The sequence below is a fragment of the Mauremys mutica genome, chromosome 7 (genome assembly GCF_020497125.1).
Source record: "Mauremys mutica isolate MM-2020 ecotype Southern chromosome 7, ASM2049712v1, whole genome shotgun sequence".
In the NCBI taxonomy this organism is placed as follows: domain Eukaryota; kingdom Metazoa; phylum Chordata; order Testudines; family Geoemydidae; genus Mauremys; species Mauremys mutica.
The window spans coordinates 4496971-4517511 of NC_059078.1; the positions used below are offsets into that span (position 1 = coordinate 4496971).

General features: G+C 45.9%; 1 protein-coding gene across 5 annotated transcripts in view; it reads right to left on the reverse strand.

Moving 5' to 3' along the window:
* Nucleotides 1-4897: 4897 nt before the first annotated feature.
* CADPS (calcium dependent secretion activator) overlaps nt 4898-20541 on the reverse strand; it is a 356811-nt gene continuing 341167 nt past the window's right edge. For all 5 annotated transcript variants that reach the window (XM_045025308.1, XM_045025307.1, XM_045025309.1 and 2 more), the window contains 2 exons: nt 7847-7951; nt 4898-6093 (listed from right to left, as the gene is read on the reverse strand). In XM_045025308.1, the coding sequence (XP_044881243.1) occupies nt 5914-6093; nt 7847-7951 (285 nt within the window). In that variant the 3' untranslated portion in view covers nt 4898-5913. The remainder of the gene's footprint in view (nt 6094-7846; nt 7952-20541) is intronic.

Consider the following 20541-nt stretch of genomic DNA (forward strand, 5'->3'; position numbering starts at 1 on the left):
ACATTTTTCTTTTCCTAGGAAAGCTCTGCCGCTCCGCCTCACTGAGGGCCAGAACAGCAACGTTTAAGACGCCTCTGGGCCAGGGCAGCTGCATTATAACAGCGAGGAAGGAAACGAAACTACTCGTTGCTGAAATGTAAAACAAATTGGCTGAGTAGCTGCTGAGACTTGTCAGACAAACGGTGGATTCCATTTCCAGTAGCCATGCTGCCACGCGTATTAACTCTGCCAAGCAAGCCTAGTTTAGCTGGATGCCTTTCCATAAAGACGGGAGAGGCTTTGGCCTGGTCTGCACTTAAAAGGTTTTCTGGCATAGCGATGTTGGTCAGGGTGGGGTGTGATGCTCTCCCATCCCCTGCCCCCCTCCACCCCGACACAGTTAGCTATGCTGGTAGGAGTGCTAGACATGGGTATACTGGCAAAAAGAAAGAGTCCCTTTGCTGGACTAGTTTGCTTTGGTTGGGGAACTGGGATAAGTTATACTGCCCAAAGAATGCCTGGTATAAGCAGCTTCTCCACTGTGCGTGTGTTTGCTGGTATATCAAACCCTTTCACGTGTTCACAGCCGCTAAGATTGACTGTAACAGGCTCCCACCTGAGGCTGTGTGTGTTTGAGTCCTAGTCCAGGTGTAGTTTATGCCCAGGAGGGCTTTAAACCTGGAGCTATAACAACATATATGGAGATATACCTCTCTCATAGAGCTGGACGGGACCCTGAAAACTCATTGAATCCAGCCCCCTGCCTTCACTAGCAGGACCAAGCACTGATTTTGCCCCAGATCCCTGAATGGCCCCCTCAAGGATTGAACTCACAACACTGGGTTAAGTGGCCAATGCTCAAACCACTGAGCTATTCCTGCCCCCTGCAAATAAGTAGAAACAGGCCATTTTGACATGGTGTGTCTGAGGGAGCTGCCCCAAATCAGCACCTCCAGTGTCTCTGCTCCTGCTTGTTTGCAATGAGCTCTGGGAGGTTATCATCAACAAGTCACCCAGTTCAGGCCCTTACCCCACCAACTAGGCTGTGCATAATTAAAGGGAACGAGGCAAATCATAGAATATCAGGGTTAGAAGGGACCTCAGCAGGTCATCTAGTCCAATCCCCAACTAAATCATCCCAGCCAGGGCTTTGTCAAGCTGGGCCTTAAAAACCTCTAAGGAAGGCAATTCCATCACCTGCTTAGGTAAGCCCCATTTCAGTGCTTCACCACCCTCCTAGTGAAATAGTGTTTCCTAATATCCAACCTAGACCTCCCCCACTGCAACTTGAGCCCATTGCTCCTTGTTCTGTCATCAGGTACCACTGAGAACAGTCTAGATCCATCCTCTTTGGAACCCCTTTTCAGGTAGTTGAAAGCAGCTATCAAATCCCCCCTCCTTCTCCTCTTCTGCAGACTAAACAATCCCAGTTCCCTCAGCCTCTCCTCGTAAGTCATGTGCTCCAGCCCCCTAATCATTTTTGTTGCCGGCCGCTGGACTCTCTCCAGTTTTTCCACATCAGATACACACAGTCACTTTTGCCCAACGCAGCTGCCACAGTGGCCTGGTTGGGGGTGGGGTAGGCATGACCACAGCAGCTAGGCAGCTCTGAGCAGGAACAGCAGCTGGCAGCTTGCTCAGTTCTTTTTTATGTGCAACTCTCCCTTCCCCCCTCACCCCCCCGAGTAAATCACTGGTGGAGCAGAATCCAGGTTGGTTTCTCTACTGCCATGGTAGGAAGGGGCTTAGCTGGGTCGGGTGGCAGGGCTGGGTTACGTTTTGGGTTGAAATGTTCTTTAGAGGCCGACCAAGCCCAAGTCTGGTTTTCTCAGCTGTTCTCAACAAGCTTAAGGGGCCGTGCCCTAGCCGGTGGAGGAAAAATCCCCGCCCTGGTTTGAACGAGCCCCACAGCAGCATCTCTGGTCTATGGGAATTCAGCCCTTCAGGTGCAAGGAACTGCTGGGAGTTCTCTGGGCTTTAAAAAAACCTGGTTCCACATCATTAAAAAAAGGAAAGAAACAATAAGAGATTTTTAGTCTGCTTGCCCGAGGTTCCTTCGGCATCTGTAACCCACTCTAATGTACGGTGGCTCCCTGTCCACCTCCAGTGCCTGGCCCCCAGCCACAGCATTGTGCGGCGGCACTAGCCTTCGGCATAAGTCGGGGCTCTTAGAGCCAGAGTCAGTCCCTGCTGCTGACCCAGCTGGGGTCTCACGTCACACAATGACAAGGGTTTTGCCAGTGTGGGCACTGGCTGTGCCATTTCCTGGCTGCTTGTGCCAGATGCAATCTCACTTCCATAGGTGGGGTCTTGCCTGAGCACCCTGCCTGGCAGAAGCTCCTCAGGGACAGCGGCTGCCCACTTCAGCCAGGGAAGGACTATATGGGAGACGTGTGGTGAAGGCACCGGCCTGGAAGAGCTGTGGTCAGGTCCTGGCTCTGGGTGTGACCTTGGTCAAGACCTGTAGGGTGAGTTTCACACAGGGACATAGACACTTTGCAAGAACTTTTAGGTGCAACTGACAAAACACTGTTCAGCTGTTGCCTGCCCCTGTAGGAGGCTGAGTTCCCAATGGACAAAGTCCCCTAAACTGCCACCGAGAGGCTGCTCCCTGGCCAAGCCCCAGCCCTGAGAGAGCAATAGCCCAGTGGCCAGCATGCTGAGCATGCATCCCAGTAGCCCAGCGGCCAGCGTGCTGAGCATGAATCCCAGTAGCCCAGCGGCCAGCGTGCTGAGCATGCATCCCAACAGCCCAGCGGCCAGCGTGCTGAGCATGCATCCCAGTAGCCCAGCGGCCAGCGTGCTGAGCATGCATCCCAGTAGCCCAGCGGCCAGCGTGCTGAGCATGAATCCCAGTAGCCCAGCGGCCAGCGTGCTGAGCATGCATCCCAGTAGCCCAGCGGCCAGCGTGCTGAGCATGCATCCCAGTAGCCCAGCGGCCAGTGTGCTGAGCATGCATCCCAGTAGCCCAGCGGCCAGTGTGCTGAGCATGCATCCCAGTAGCTCAGCGGCCAGCGTGCTGAGCATGCATCCCAGTAGCCCAGCGGCCAGCGTGCTGAGCATGCATCCCAGTAGCCCAGTGGCCCGCGTGCTGAGCATGCATCCCAGTAGCCCAGCGGCCAGCGTGCTGAGCATGCGTCCCAGTAGCCCAGCGGCCAGCGTGCTGAGCTGGAATGTGGGGAACACGCCCAGGCAGAGGGGAGTGTGGGCACCACCACACGGGAGGCTCTCTCTCTCAGTGGAGCTTTTCCACTTTGTATCAATAACTGGACCTTTACTGGAGCAGAGACTGACACCTGACTGTCCTACCTCCCAGGTGAGTGCCAGGCTACAGGGTCAGTCTCTCTTGGTCCTGGGCCCAATTACTACTGAATACAAGGTGGAACAGCTTCAATAGGAGAGACTGATTAAAAAAAACCCAGTAGCCGAGTGGTTAGGGCACTTGCCAGAGAGCGAGAAAACCTGGGTGTAAGTCCCTGTTCCACATCGGTTAGAGGAAGGCTGAAAACACACCTCCTACATCCTGAGCCATTGGCTATGACAGGGCACCGTCTCCCCAGTTCTGGGGGGGGGCATGATGTGAGGGGGGGCTAGCTTGCTTCTGTGACTCCCTTAGAAAGTGATTGGAAAGCGTGCAGCATGAAACCAAGGCTCTGATGAATTTATTAAGGGCCCATCCTTGAGTGTCAGCTCTTAACCTGTCTGATAAGCCTGTTTTGATTTCCACCTTTAGCTCCGAGCTTGTCAAAACCCTGTGCCCCTGACAGTGGATGGCAAGGCCCATTCACTTCAGGTATAGCCTGCATATGGATTTTTACACCCACTTTGCTTTAAGTATTCACAGAGGCTGAATGCCTGGTTTTAATGGCTGGGACCATGGGATTTCAGGGGTGACTCCAGCCAAGGAGCACCGAGAGGATGCCGCAGCAAGGTGTGTAGAGAAGATCTGCGTTCAAAAAGAATGGAAGTGAGACAAGCTGGGTGAGGAAATATCTCTTATTGAACCAGCCTCTGTTGGTGAGAGAGAGAAGCTTTCATCTTCAGGTCAAGAGCTCTGTGAAGCTCGAAAGCGTCTCTTCCGCCAACTGACAGTCAATAAAAGATGCTCCTTACTCCCCTTGTCTCTCTGATAGCCTGGGACTGACACAGCTAGAATAATATTGCCAACAACATAAACATAAGTATTAGGCTTCATTCAGCCTTCTCCATCACAGCATTTCTAGTCTGATTAGGCTGTGTGAGGGATCGACGGGGAAACACTACTAAACTTTGAGTCTAACGAGCTTTCCATCAGGGCATCGTGTTTTAACTTCAATTAAGAGTTTGATCATGCAACATGCACTTTTAATTCCTACCAGATGTTTTTAGCACTGTGAGGGAAGGTTCAAATACAACAGGAGGTCCTTGGTAAGTGTCAGGAAAGGCCAATTACCGTGTCACAACAGGAACAACTTGCAACCACTTCCAAGAACAAACCATCTGCCAGCCCCTGCACAATGGATCACACGGTGGTGTGTGCAGGTAAAAGCAGGACTAACTGCCAAGGCGATGCTGGGAACTCTTAGGGTGAGAATCATAAAAGTGTTTCGGTCCCCAACTCCCATTGAAATCAATGGGACTTGGGCACCTAAATACCTTTGTGAATTTCCACCCTTGTTAGGTGGAGAAGATAGAGCATGGTCCTGGTCTGGAACGTGTCCTTATTAACGCCTTCCTCACCTTGACCTTTGTGAGTGAAGTAGAAAACAATCTACTTAAATCAATAAACTGGAGAAATACCCACCTGGAACCCCGTCCCCCCCCAAGCCCTTGTTTATTCTGGAAGGGGACGGGGAAGGAGGGAGGAGGGACTCTTACATCTTAGCTTGTCATTTTTTCCTAAGGCAGACATAAAAAGACTCCGTAGTTTATTCTCAGGACATCTGAATAGTCATTTATTGAAAAGCCACAGTTCCCACACGTTTACAACTGTCGGCTTGTAAAAGGCCAAAGCAAAATGGATCCACTATTTTACACAGCTTCTGGAGGGGGGAATCGGGGACATGCAGTTACTGGTCAAAATGCAATGTACATGACATATATAAAAAAACATTGTGAACAAAGGAATTTAAGTTATAGTAACAGTCTACTGGAGTAAATGTTCCTATATTATTATAAACACGTCTTTGTAATCTAGGGTTGTAAGTAAAGTTGCCTTTTTACATACACAGATACTTGAAACAAACAAGATGTAACATTTAGAGGGGCAAATGTTGACATAAAACAACTGCTTTGGACTGTACCATGGCATGAATGTATCCACTAGGCTAGGATTGACCTGTGGTGGCAATCAGAATTACTAATCCATTGGTACATACCCTCGATGGAGTTCACTGTATCTTTAAGGAGAAGCGTATGGTTTATTAACTGGGATGCAGAATGATTCAAACAGCTGGATTTAAAAAAAAATGAACAGAGAACAAAAAAAACTCATTTGTAACAGCCTCACTTTTCTTTTAAAAACAAAGCTGTTTTTATTCATTTTAAGCAGTTGGCATCCACAGAAGAGAAACAAAGAAATGAAAGTACTTGATTCACTCATCTTCACAACAATTTACCATCAATGTATATACAGTACATTAATGAAGCATTGTTTAAACTTTAATTATAACAGGGACACACCTAGCATGTATTCTATGTAGTTTTCCATTAACAGTATTAAACAATGGTGCTCCATATTGCTTATGAACATAGAGATATGAAATTAGGAAACCAATGAATCAAACAGAGGTGCTAATCTTATTACCACACAGCTAAATGGCAATTGTATTGGTAAACTTCTCATGGGTATTTAGAGCTGACAGAAAAATTCCTAATGTGGCTAACTGAACAACAGACTAGGTACATGCACTGGCGAAGAAGCCACCACCACGTGGGCCTCTAGACCAGAATTATCTAATCATCCTCTTCATCTTCTTCATCACTGTCCTTCATTGTGATTCCCTGAAGACCTCCGCCTTCACTAACGGACGCTGTGGCTTCTTCTACAGTCAGCCGGTTTCGCACGGTGTCATAGGTTTTGCTGTTTAGGGTGGAGTCCAGCACTCCTTGCAATCGGAAATCTCTATAGGTTTTCTAGGATGGAAGTGACGTGTTGGGAGGGAGAGACAAACAGCACAAAGTCACGTTTAATTCCCCAACACAGATTTCTCATGCTTCATTTCAAGAGTCATCAAAGAGTGGCCCTGGTCCTGCATCAGCAGGCCATTAACATCCATGGACATACTCCACGGACATCCCAGACACGAAGGGTATTTTACATGGCGGTGGCAATGCAGTGATGGGTGTAACTTGTGCCCTCTTTATACTGCCAGAGTAATAGAAACTGGCCTTTGTGTAAATGAGACTCTGGCCACTTTTGGCCACTTCAATAGGAGTTTTGCCTGAGTAAGGACTTCAGGATCGGGCGCCCACTGTGTTAATGGTGCACAAACTGCAAAGTATATTGGGGTATATCCAGTTCCCCTTGGCAATGTATTGCTGCAATACAAACCATCATTATTTTCCCTCATAAAATAAAAACTCCATATCACATAGAGACATGGTTACATGGCACCAAAACTCTCTACTCCAGTGAAATGAAAATATTTTAAATACTCCTATCTACAAAATTCAAATCTTGTTGACAACTACAGTCCTGCACATTAGAGACACTGAATATATATGTCAAACACAAACACACTGTGCATAAGTGTATCTGTTTCTATCTTCCCCTCCTTCCACAGTCTGCAGCTATCGGTAAGTTATAAAAGTTTCCTGGGTAGTTAAGCGTTAAAATTTACCTCTTTGTATCTGAATTTAGGTTTGGAACCTTCTTGATTGATCTCTGTGAGATAAGACTCCAGCAGTAATACCATTAATTTAATAACACACTATAAAACAGTAACTGGATTAAATAGTTACTTGTGGATCAGAGCATTCTCAAATTGGTTCTAGCAGCTACCCAAAGCAATATTGGCTTTAAAAGAACATAAATCCAGAAAAATAATTCCTCAGCTAATTAACAAATAGAGATTATTTGCTAGTGCCTATTGTTCCAATTTATGAAAAGTACATTTAGTACATTTCAGTTGTAATTTTGTTATGCTTTGATTTGTTCTTGGTGTACAGGAAAATACAAACATTTTAAAACACTAGGCCAAAAAGCATCAAATAGAACCTAAAATGATCAAAAAACGTATTTACCCCCTTCTGTGATCTTATTTCATGTAAACCACTGTGATTTCACACTGAAATAATTATCATTAGTCCAAGACACACACACATGCACAGAAAAAAAATGCTACTTTCAGGGTATGTTATCTCACCTTTGTGATCCCTTAGAGTTGATTGTATACACCCATTGTAAAAGAAACTACTTCAATTAACTACGAGAACAATCATGATTTGCATTCTGACAAGAAGCACAAGACATATTGAAACATTTTTGGGAGTAAATATTTCCCTTCAACCAAGTCTTGGGATTTCTTTTAATCGAACCCGAAGTTAAAATGGATTAATTGGTGTGATCAACATGTTTGCACATTAAAAAAGTCAATTTTGGGAATGTTTATTGTACAATTAGGGTTAAATGTCAATAATATGTGTCCCCCCATTGCCGTGTAAATAACTACTTCAGAATTGTGGGAAGTATTTTCCTAATCTAGATCTGTCTCAAATCCCCTTTGATTAATTTTTGTACTTGCAGTATCCCCATATGCATCTAATATAAACTGTTCTAATTACGGATTTACTTGCTTGGCTACAGAATACATTTCCTCTAAGAAAACCTACCACACACAGCGCTTCCAATGCGAAGATGTTTGCAAAGTCACATAACAATTATTACCTTTACCATCCTAATAAGAGTTTTCAGTTGGTAAATGTGAAGCTGCAGGTCCATGCGGTCTGTCAGCCAGGTGCAAATGACATTCATCGAGCTGGTGTACCATTGCTGCAAAAGAGACAAGAGTTCTCCAGCAAACACATCCCATGAGTATCATGAATAAACACAATCTGCGAACAGGCACATACAATCAGGACTGACCTTTTCTATTTGCCAACCTGTTACATGACTACGACAGGATTACTAGGGAATTTTTTTTAAAGCAGAATTTCAATGAATGAGCATTTCTTTTTCATAATCAGATTCTCCCCCTCCCACCCCAAAAAAGGGATTATTAAATAAAACATGCACCCCAGGACTACAGACTTTTAGCACAACTCATCCATCCACAGCCTTCTCAACAAGGAGCATCTATGGATGGTAACAAATGGAGAGCAACAGCACTGCTAGCTTTTCCACAGGAAGGGTGGGTAGTATCACCTTGGCCAATGATTTGATTTGCCAGCGAGGATGTCAGTTTTATCCCAGTGCTTTTCTTACAGCTGCTCCACCACGACCCTGCCACTAACCACATCAACCCCAGAGATAACTTTGCCACTTACCTGCTTTGAAATTTCAAACCCAATCAGCCGTAGGAGGCCTCTGATTCCCTAAGAGGAGCAGAATGTATGTACCAGGGGATTCTAATACAACCCGATCATGTTAGTACACAGTAACTGCAGGGCTAGATACCCTGTCATAAGAGCATACAGCATTGGCTGCACTATCTGCTCCAGTCTCAACCCCAACACTACTAAAGATGTAAAAGCACCTAGCAAAAAGAGCTAATTTCAAGATGTGGAAACTATCGCTCCCCTCAAGGGGCTGAACTTTTGCTTCTCGCAGCTGCGTCACGGCAGATTGCTGCCCCTGCAGAGCAGAAGGCTCTGCTGGGCTCTGGGGTTACAGGACTGCTCCTATATTCATCCATCTCAGAGACATATGAGCAACACTCCCAAATGGCTGGATAAAAAGGGGGAAAAATCAAATCTTAATATGTCACCAGTTTTCATCCCACTTGGTATTATCCAAAGGACAATTGAAACTGAATTAAAAAGTTACTTGTGCAGCGATATAGGCACATACAACTTCTCTCTCTCTCTCACACAGTACGTGCACACATCACCCCTATACTATTACTTTTCACATGTGCCAATACATGCACCAGAGACCAGTGGAAATTTAAACAAGTGCTAGTTAAAAATGCTTTTCATACTCTTCCCCTCCCCACTCTGACCCTCCCCAAGACAGTGCGTCTGTTAGACAGTCACATCTTTTGTCAATGTTGCATTAAACGTGGGCTGACATTTTTATTTCTCTTGTAAAGCAGAACGAGGCAGTTTAGTTCTTAGATTATGGCCCCATTAGTGAAACTGTCTTTTTTAGCCCTCTTTGGAGATCATCCGTTCATCAGACACTCACAAAAACAAAACTGCCCCCCAGAAGGTTAATTGCAATGGGAAAAAAATGAAAATTGACCAGGGCACTGATCCCCCCCCCCTCTGTCCTGCCAGCTTCACGCTAGTGATCCTCTGTTGATTTCAGTGCAGTTACTCTGGTGCAAAACTAGTGTAAAAAAGTGCAGGGCCAGGCCCATGTTAGTATAACTTGCACATTTCAGCACTAACAACATTCCTTCTTTAGTATGAATGGATCTGGCTGGGGTTGAGTTTTGCAGATCTGTACCTCAGCCAAACAGCAGGTAACCGAGACACGTCATAGCCACAGGGGGCGCTAGCGGCAAGAAGTGTGGAGTCTAACCAGGTGCCTCATCCTGGCTGCCCACTCCAGACTTTGCTACCAGCCATGGGACCCCCTTCCCCTTATGCCTAAGGCAATGGAAACCTATGGCCTGTCCTATGAATTTTCTCTCTGCACGGGGATGTCTCCTCATGGAAGAAACAGGGCACAGCAGGAAGTGAAACCCCCTCAACTAGTTTCTTTCAGGGATATATGGACATGCTTCTCCCCGCTACCACCCAGCTCCTATTGGTGCCTGGTGAAGATGGCTGCCAGAGATACTGTGTGTTCAAAGGCTGCCTTGACCATAGCTGCCCCCGAATACGCCTTTAAATGGGTCTCTTGCACTACATTCCCATGTTGATGGGGTGAGTGCCCTCATCTAGCTCCCCTTTACCTACTTATTGAGGTTCCTTCACCATGGCATCTGGGTGTCCTCTCCTGCCTGGCAGGATCAGTACAGACCAGTCATTGATTTCCTAACCCAGGGAGCCACAGAACGTCCCCGGCTGCCGAATCGGCAATAGGATCTCTGAGGTAGCTGAGAAAGGGCTCAAGAGGTCCTGTAGTCAGACCACTCCCTATTCATTATACCCTGGCATGGCATCCACTCCTTTCCCCGACTCAAGGGGAGGTTTTCTGTCCAAAGTCAATTGTAACCTTGCTCCAGCTCTGCTTCAGTAGGATGTTTCCATTCTCCTTGGGGCCTTTGGGCGCAGGGCATCTTTTTCACATTTATAATTTGTTTTTTGCATCCCAACTTAACTTGTATCCTCTGGTTTAACCCATTAGATCTGTTTTGTTCCCTGTAACCCTTCAGCCTAACCAGGGGCAAGTGTTTTGTAGGCATCACAGCAGAGGTGTGTTTTAAGACTCCTGTCAGGCTGACCCGTAATTAACATGCCAATTAGCAGCAATCCACAATGAGGGCTGAGCAGAACTTAGTGAAGATGTACTTGAAAGAATGCAAAGGGCCTGTTTTTTGTTTTTAACTTTTTATAATTAAAACATCTTTCCTGGCTAGGCTCAGAGACACGGCTCAGCAGCACGCTCACAAAGTAACAGCCTCATTCAGCCAATTAAACCCAGAGAGACCCAGGTAGTTCAAATCCCGGTGTTCTATGTTCATTATACTGCACTTAATTACTGGCTAGTGATCTGGGAAACATTAACCTCTGCGTGTTGGGAACCCTGAATATAACATTCATTTGGCTGAGTAAATGAAAGGCTTCTGGTAGCCCCAAATTTACCCTCTTTAGCTAGTTTGTGGGGTCCTATGATCTCACTGAAGTAGCTGAGAGAGGAACCTCTCCCCACTTTCACACTCTACCCGTACATACTCCCTCTACTGTCTATCATGCCTCAACTCCAGGATCGACTTGGACTACAGCTGCTTTTCAGTGAGACATTTAGCCTCTTCTGTTTGAAAAAGCATGTAGCAAGCCAACCTGCTGCATGTTAAATGTTTGTATTGACTGTTTTCTGTGGAAGGAACGGAGTTTTCCTACACACGTTTACTTAGTGCCTAGAAGCTGTGAGAGATTAGTAGTAAGGCTACTTGCCAGGGGCTATCTATGGCTGGAATCCCTTCCCATATTCCTTGTATGTTCCTGTCTGCAGGCTGCCTCACAAAATACACCAGAAGCAGCACACGAGCATCAGATTCACCCCAGGGAGTCCGTTTGGACCCAGCAGACCAGGCTAAAGGTGGTGCGAGGGCGCTGCCTTGCCTATGGCCCAGGGTTCATCTTAATTTGGTCCTTTACTATCGCTGGGAGAACAAACGGGTGAGCCACAGCATGGCTGATTAGCTCTATGGACTGTAAAACACTGGGACTAGCCCTTCTGGGGAGTCCGTCGACTGATTTCAAAGGCCCTCTGTGAGCAGGTGGGGAGTCAAACCTCCTTTGCTTTAGAAAGGGATTTTCTTGATTAAAAGAATTGGACCCAAGTTTTCAGGTCAAAGTGCCAGGCTTCCTCCGAACGTGTGACTCACTATAGACTAGTATCAGAGGGGTAGCCGTGTTAGTCTGGATCTGTAAAAGCAGCAAAGACTCCTGTGGCACCTTATAGACTAACAGACGTATTGGAGCATGAGCTTTCATGGGTGAATGCCCACTTTGTCGGATTCATGACATGCATCCGACGAAGTGGGTATTCACCCACGAAAGCTCATGCTCCAAAACGTCTGTTAGTCTATAAGGTGCCACAGGACTCTTTGCTGCTTTCACTATAGACTGAGAGCAAGGCCTGCTGGGAAGGGGAAGCAGGAAATAAGAGGCAGGTCCCTGCCTTTCAGTGGGGACTGAAACACAGAGGGAGCTGTAGTCTGCTGGCTGGGCTCCCCAGTGTGAAGGGGACTGTGGTCTCAGTGGGGTTTCCAGCTGAAAGGGGATGGGGAAATGAGCCAGCGGAGGGGCTGGGAAAGCAGGTGAGCCAAGGTAGAAGGAAGGCTGGGGGGAGACCAAAGTGCAAAGCTGAGGATGGAGTGGACAGCGGCTTCACTGCCTGGGGCTCCAGGGTTGGAGCATGGGCCAGAGGCAGGGCCCATAAGGACACTGAAGGTGAATTCACGGCTTATTCAATCTTTAAAAAACAAAAACACCTATTAGTTATTTACTCCCCAAAGCAATTAACATTACAGTCCATGCAATATAATCACCACAAAATACCGGTGACTTCCAACACTCTTCTAACAGGGTTGGCAGTTTTGCTGTTGAGTTTGCCAACCTATATTTGATCCCCTTCTTTCCATCAGCATTTTATGTGAGTCTTTGGAAACATAAAACAAATGAAGCTAAATTATCTACTAAAGACAATGCATTCAAACACCCAGGACACTGGGGAGGTTCAAACTGGATTCTGACTCAGGATCCAAATGCGTCCCGCTTTCCTCCTATGGGTAGGAAAGCATTTGCTAATAAAACGTCAACCATGCACATCTTTAAAACATAAGGCCTACATGTCACGTGTATTTCTTCAATGTATTAAAATGATCTGTTCCCCAAGGCTAAGCAATCAACTTAACAAAAATTTCAGTACTGTAAGTTATAGATGAGGTACAATTCAAGGAATATCTGTTAATACATTTATCCTGATTTTTAAAAAAATCACATCAATTTTTTTTAGATTTAATATAGCATTCTTCAATTGCTGCATCTAAGCTTTGCATATGCATAAAAATAGAGTAAGCTATGAGTGAAATAGATACTGAAACAATCACTAGAGACGATGTGTTATTAGAAGGAAGAAGACTTCTGATTTCATGGCTAACACAAAGATGTTAACATTTCCACACGATTATATATATATTTTTTACAAGTAATTTCGCTCTCCCAAACAGAAATGGGATCTCAGACACAAGAAACAAAGTCCTGTTGTGATATGAACTAAATAGTTTCTTTTGCCTGTTCAGTTGTTGTATTTAATAAAAATCCTTCAAAAATTATAGCAATCTTTTCTCGGAGCATTTCATACAAAATCATAACAAATTACGTTTATTATTATGCGTTTATGCTCACAGAAGCCATAGGTGGGAGACAACTCAGCAGAACCTGGATAACACTGTTCAAGCAATGCTTTTATTTGTATACTGAAATGACTTCTACACGGAACAATTATGTTCCTAACACCCATCCATATTTCTAAAATTCATTAAAATGATCTGTTTACCAAGGCTAAGCCATCAGCTATGCAGCATTTACTTCCTAACGTAAGGCTGCCTAATTGCAACACAGAACTGTTGGTGTCTCACTGCTATGAATATATTGGTAATATTTGGCTTTGCCGTAAACAACCCATCCGATACTTTGACACTGGGGAGCCAAGCTTTTCCTTGCCCAATCAGGCCAAGAATACTATCCCCCAATGGGGCGCTTCCCTGTTGTAAGTTGCTTGCTCAAGCAAAACTCCCACTGAGTCAGATCCTGGAGTCCCGACTTTGTTTCTGCTCAGACCTTGCCAATTTCAATGGCAGTTTTACCCCAGCCAGGCATGAATTAAAAACTAAGTTCTTTTCCCAGCAAGGATTTCATTTGGCATCTTCAGGTAGCCTCCTAAGGATTCCAGTTGCTCTTGCAGGCTACCATGATCCAATCCCCTTTCTTTCACCGCCGACCTGCCTGCTACTCTTGCTGGGGCAGGAGGAGGCAGATTCTGAATCTCCTGAACAGAGCCAATAGAGGGTGCTGAAGCATGACCTCTGGCAGGCTTTGACCGTTACTGTGACAACCTCCCAGCCAGCCTGAGCAATAGGTTGAATGCCTGGAAGAGGAGAGGTTGGAGTCTGCGCTATGGAGCTGTTGAAATAGCAGGCTTGTCTCTGAATATATAAATGGCAAAAATGGATATGAATAAATCTGCAAGTAGCACACAGACTGTGGCAGGTTTTATCAAAACCCGTGCTGGGTTCCTGTGCTTTTGGGGCGGTGGTGTCATTACACATACACAAGAACATCTGCAAACTCCCATTTTCTTTAGTGAGGTCTGAATGGAAGCATGACCTCCTGTTCCTTGCCATGAACCTGGAGTTCACACTCATATTTTACATGTTACAGGAAGCCACAGTTCACCCCAGGGGTGCTGCAAACAGAATCTCATAAGCCAGATGCAGCACTGCTTTCTAATGCACCTGAAGGAGTTGTATTCTTCATTCAAAAGCTCACATACTAGTAGCTTAAGGTCACTTCAGCTTTTGTAAAGGGGAGGACAAAACCAAGAATGCTTATGGGGCTGGGTTGTCAGCAGGGTAGCAGAGGGATTACAAGAAACCGGTGACTCTGCCTCTTTCTGCCTTTGCGGGTAGTTTTTTGTGTGTGAACAAGTGCCATACAACAGATTGAGGCTGCTATAAAAGCCTGGGACTGTGCAAGAGCACCCCGCTGAGCCTCAGCTGTGCTTGCAATTAGCAATAGGCATGAAATGATGATTGTTGTGGTGGCTGATGGCAATCTGAAGTGACAAGTTTTATGGGGGAAGTTGCAGCGGGGATGTGCGGCAAGTTTTTGCAAACCATTAATCGGAGGCTGCAGCAGGGTTTAGTCAAAGCTATTTTGTGTCATTCAAAACGTCTTACAAGGAGGCTGAAAAAATATTTTCTGCTCTCAGTGCCTCGGAATGGAGTTTTTCTAGGTCAGGGATTCTTTACTGGCCGATTTAGTGTCAAAACTACCCATTTGCCTCAAATTAGTAGAAAGCTTGTAGTTAAGGGCTAGAGATTAAGCATACAAAATTACTCAGCAGGTGACTGCTGGGGGGGGGGATTTGGGGGTTGAGAAGTCTTTAAAACTGACTACAAGACATTATATACTTCTGACAAAAGAACATAGTAATCCTACCTGCTTGCTTTAACCACTCTTGTTTGTCCTTTATTATGTGCTTTAATGCTCATGAGAGCAAAACTACTGGTGATACTACTCAATTACCATAGTAACTCTCACCTATGACCCCTGATTTCAGTCTTTGCTTTCCAACCAGAACCAATCCAAGCAATTCAAATCTATTTAGAACTGTGGCATACCAGTGTCTGGAAAGCCCTGAACACAGGCTGCCCCTTCTTTTTGTCTGGCACATGAACTTGTTTTGAAACGCTGAAAGGAGGCTGTCGAGCGAGCCTTTGAATTCAAGGTGTTCCGAAGGTAACGGATTCTGCGGCAGGAGGCTGCCTCCGCAACACCCAGCATCAAAGCAACACAAAACAAGGAGGCCGCGCACAAGAGGAACGTGCTCACGTCCGGCCCTGGGTTTCGTTGCTAACCCGACACGTGAATTTGCTGTGAAACAGGAGCCCCGTCTCAAACAGTTTGGTACTTTTCTCTGATCGGCCATACACTCGTGTCCATTCTCCACTCACCGAGCCAGGCCCTCTGCTCAAGTCAACGGAGCTATGCTGATTTACACCAGCTGAGGATCTGACCCCATATCAGAATGTAAATTGGATCAGGATCAGGATCAGTGAGTGTATGGAGAGAGAAGAGATGGTCAAATTCTACCTTTAAGGCTGTCACAACGGTTCATGGAAGTTACATTTCATTTTTCCCTTAGGAGCAGGGGTGGCTCTAGACATTTCGCCGCCCCAAGCACGGCGGCACGCTGCAGGGGGCGCTCTGCCCATCGCCGGTCCCGCGGCTCCGGTGGACCTCCCGCAGGCATGCCGCCGAAGGCTGGCTGCCTGCTACCCTCCTGGCGACCGGCAGAGCGCCCCCCCGCAGCATGCCGCCCCAATCACGTGCTTGGTGTGCTGGGGCCTGGAACCGCCCCTGCTTAGGAGGGAACGTACGTCTGCAGCCCTGGATAACTCCCAAACCTGTTTTTTTAGTAATCAAGTCTGCACACAACTGAGAACTTACTTTGCATGCACATTACTTTGCTACACGAGTCTACAACAATCCACAAGTTGTCCTTTCATGCCACACCTATCTAGCCATGTAGCATACGAATTGGAGCCTTGCACCTGGAGTATGCAAACTTGGAGTGCAAATGTGTGCACAACTCAGCTGCACAGACCTAAATTCTGAAGACAAGGTCCTTTAAGACCAATTATATAAGAACATTTCTAGTGAAGAATACTAAGATGGGGCTGCAAAACCTCATGCTTCAGGCCATCAATTGATCGTTATAGGGGTAAGGAAAGATTTTACACCCCAGCACCATATACGCTATTGGCCAGGTGCATTATGGGAGGTTCTCACTATCTTCTGAAACATCAGGCACAGGGTATTGTCAGAGGCAGGATACAGTATTTGATGCTGTGAGCTGACATGGCTCATCCTCCCCATTCAGCTTATTGTACAAGAGAATACTGGAAAGGTTGACATTGAGAAGGGCACAAGAATGAAGCCACTTCTGGCCATCTGGGGTCCCCTGAGCTTCAAGGGTTTCCCCTCAAACTTGCTTCATTACCCCACCCTCAAGGCCCTGTACAGTTCCTCTAGGTACAGATTCTTGTGGAGTCTCTCAATGTTCCTTCTCAGTCCCCTAAGCGGGGCTTGCTGAGGAACAACATGGCTTTTTCCCTGCCCACTGTGACGGGGCATGCTGGCTCCATAATGCTTCTCAGACCCACCAACCCAGATGTGAAGGACTCAGCTGTAGTCTCACACACAGAGTTGTGCACGGTAGCACATTGTGCTACCACTAGACAGCTGAACTGGCTCTCCTACTTGAACAGGAGACAAATGACAACTCAGACAGTGTATGCTGGGAACGACAGAATGTAAGAACTTTGCAAAAGTGACTGATCCAAACAGTAACTGCCCAGTGCGTGACTGATGCATCTTTCACACCTTTATCTTTGTAGAAAAGTGTCTTGTGCAAAATCATGTGACTCCCTGTGGGCAACTTCACCAAAGCAAAATTTACTTTAGGTAACCTTTAAAACCCCAAGTGTGCAGCTCAGTAGCAGAGTGGGTCTCCACTACCTTCACCCTTGCATAGCCATTGACACCTGTGCAAACTGGATGTAGAACCTCACCAGTGGTAGAGGTAGGGTTTACACCGGTTTTGCCCAGGTGTAGATGATGATAAGTGTGAGTGGGTGGAAAATCAGGAACATTATATTTCACACATGCTCATTTTAAAAAAGTTCAGTTCTGGGCTAGCCCAAAGGCACTACCATGTGAGAGATCTGGGTTTGATGGCAACCCCTGGGGTCAGATCTTTGGCCCTGCTCTGTCTTGAGGTGGCTCTAAGTTGCATCAGGGTGCAAAACTGGATCGGAAGCGGCGGGAGAAAGGTGGTTTAATGCCGTCTCTGGCTTCCCCCTCCCCATGTCCTGCACGGAACAGAGCTTAGCCAGACCAGCAGATCTAGCCCCAAGGCCTTTGCTCTAAGCAGAGGCTACAGCATTATGGGAAGAACTGTCTTATTTTCTGTGGAAGTGTAACTACGCACCGCTGGGGCGCCTCCTTGTGGCGCACCAGGGGATTAGCTCTCGACCAGTCAGATGCGCCCTCCTTTGGTTGCACGCCCCCTGGGCTGCATCCCTCTCTCTGACTTGATTTGTCCCCCTTCGTGGCTGGGCTCTTCAGCCAGGTCATTATAGTTTTCCTCTTTTGGGGACGCAAAGTTCTTCTGGACAAAGTGTCTCAGGCAGGCTTCCGCTCCACTGCCCAGACTGTGCCACTTTCCCAGGGGACAGGAGGGGAACCTGGCCCCTTCCGCTATCCCAGCTTCCAGCCCAGGGACCCGACTAGCAATCCCAGACTCTGTTGCTCTTTCCCTGAGCTTCTTCCTACTTTTCCTTATCTTCTGCCCTGCCCCTGAGTCACCACCAGAGCTTCCTCTGCTTCCTGGGGTGACTTCACTCCCTTGGGTTCTTGCCAGAATCTATAGTCCAAGACACGATCCCAGGATTTCTTTTCCTCCTTGTCTCTTGCCAGCTCTTCTTCTCTAGGGAGTGGCAGCAGAATTCCTTCCCGCCACCTCCTCGTAACACCAACTTCCTCTCTTTCTGCCTATCCCAGCGCTTCCCCTAGCTGGGCTTCATCTGCCATTAGCCCGTATCAGCCCTGACTCTCCTCCCGGTGCAGCCTGTCACGGGGTTAGTTGGCTTTGAGGGGGATAGACACCCCAGCACAAAAAGGTTAAGTACACTTCCTCGTAGAATCCCTGAGGGGTGAGCCGCAGGCACAGTGCTGAGGGCCTGGAATTTCTAGGCACCACAATGGAGGGCACATAGAAATGCCTAGACCAGAGAGTTTGAGACTGCAGTTAAGGTGCGGAGTAGGATGGTGGCAGAGACTGGTGTGGATGTAAAGAGCTGCTACCCCCGAGACTCATGAATTTAAGAATAATCCTCCAGCATCAATCAGAAGATGGGAACAGAGAAACTTCTGCCACAAAAAGAAAAACGTCTCTGCCCTGCTGAGACTTACCCACACATTACTGCCCTTCCCACTAGTTTATCAACTTTTCTCCCAGTTTCTCAATGAAAACCATATTTTGCTATTATTATTATTGCAGGCTGCCATGCCTGCAGGCCTCCCCCTGAAGCTGATCTCTGAGTAACTCTTCTGCAGAGGATTGACCACCGGTAAGATTACCTTTCTGAGCCAGGAAACCTGTCTGTGTAACCAGGCACACGTCAGGATGACTCCTCCAGCCAGTGTAAATCGATGAAGCTCCATGTGTTTATACAGCACCTAGCGTAACAGTGTCTTGGCCCATGACTGGGGTTCCTAGGCGCTACGGCAATGCAAAAAATAAAATCAATGGCCTATGATGATTTACACCTGCTGAGGATCTGGCCTCTAGCCTTCACTCCTTGCTCTCATTGGCAAAGGCCCCAGTTCACAGAGCTGTATGTTGGAATATTTTTGGATTTTTCAGACAGCAATCCGAGAAGTCAGTGAGAAGTTACCACATTACAGAGCCCAAAAATAGTTAAACAGAAAATTAATGATGAGTTAATGTTGTAAGCATTGATCAGCTAGTCTTACAATTAATGCTTCCAATAAAAAAAGATCCCCCTTTTATAGAGCAGAATAAGAAATTAAACACTTGTGGGCTCATTCTAAAGAATGAATGAAATTGAATAAGCTACCTAGTACTTGAGATTCACAGTGAGTGCTTGAATAGAGCAAACCTCCTAAGTTGAATGGATTGCCTTTTGGGACCAATTTGTCTCTTTTCACTCTTTATTCTTCCTTTTTTGCTGACAGATGTACAAAGGCGGAACTGCGCTGTGCAGCTTATCTACATGCACCCACAGCAGCTGTCACTTTTGTCGAGCAAGTTAATCAAGCAAATGCCACCATATCCCACTTTCTATAAGGAACAACATGTTATAGACAGTAGTCTTGGGAGAGAGAGAGAGGGAGGGAGAGAGACTTTATTTTAACTTTGATTAGCTCGAATTTTTTTCTGTGTGTGTGTGTGTGTGTGTGTGCGCGTTTTCAACCAACTGCACAAGCCAACACTTTTGTCTTCACCCAGTACAAATATTTAATATTATTTTAAGTGTAATTTGCACTATTGGGAGGGCTGTCCAGTTTTAATTAAATTGAAAGGACTTAGGGACAGGGTTCAAGAAAAAGAGAAACGGAAGCTTTGTGTGTGTGTTAATGCTTGTTGATAATAATATATTGATTGTCAATCTCTAAGCCAAAAAGATTAGTGTAGTAAATACTATTATCTGGATGCCACAAGTGAAGTGCTACCTTCATTTCCCCCTGCTTTTTCTTTGTAAAGCAGTTTGAATCACTGGTTGTTATTTATACATTTTCTTTGATAAAACCAACTTGTGTGGCTGATTTTTTTTTTAAACCCCTGCCTCATTAAGTACATAATAGCATTTATGTGTGGGTCTTTCTGCTCTTTAGCCTTTCAAGCTTATGCTTATATTCCTCGATTACAACCAAGTTTAAAAACTTCTGATGTTCACAAACAATTGGATATACACCAATATTGTATATATCAAATTCTCCACTACTATCACCACAGGCTATAAAATCACAGGCACTATTGAGAAAGAATATATAAATAGCTGTCTTTCTGTTCTACCACCATGGACCATACAATAAGAGTATCTGATCTCCGAGTAACTAAATATTCTACAGAGTACTTAAAAAGGTGGCTGTCTTTCTGTATACCATCACAGCCCACACAATAACAAGGCATAACCGAAAGAGTATGCAGAGACAGCTGTCTTTCTATTATAAAACACATTATTTTCTAGCTCACACTATTCTTTTATGCGTTGTTTCTTTCAAAATATAAAAGTTGATAACTGGTTTTTGATAGCTTACCTTCCAGTAGGGATTTCCAACTGGGTTACATTCAGAAACAGAATGCACATTTCAGAAATATTTTGGGTACACGCCCTATTTAAGAAACTATAGAACAGCAAACAGTACCTTGCTCACAAGAGTAAAGACTTCAGTAAGTAAAGATTTCGCAGGATAGGGTCCTATGTTAGTGGC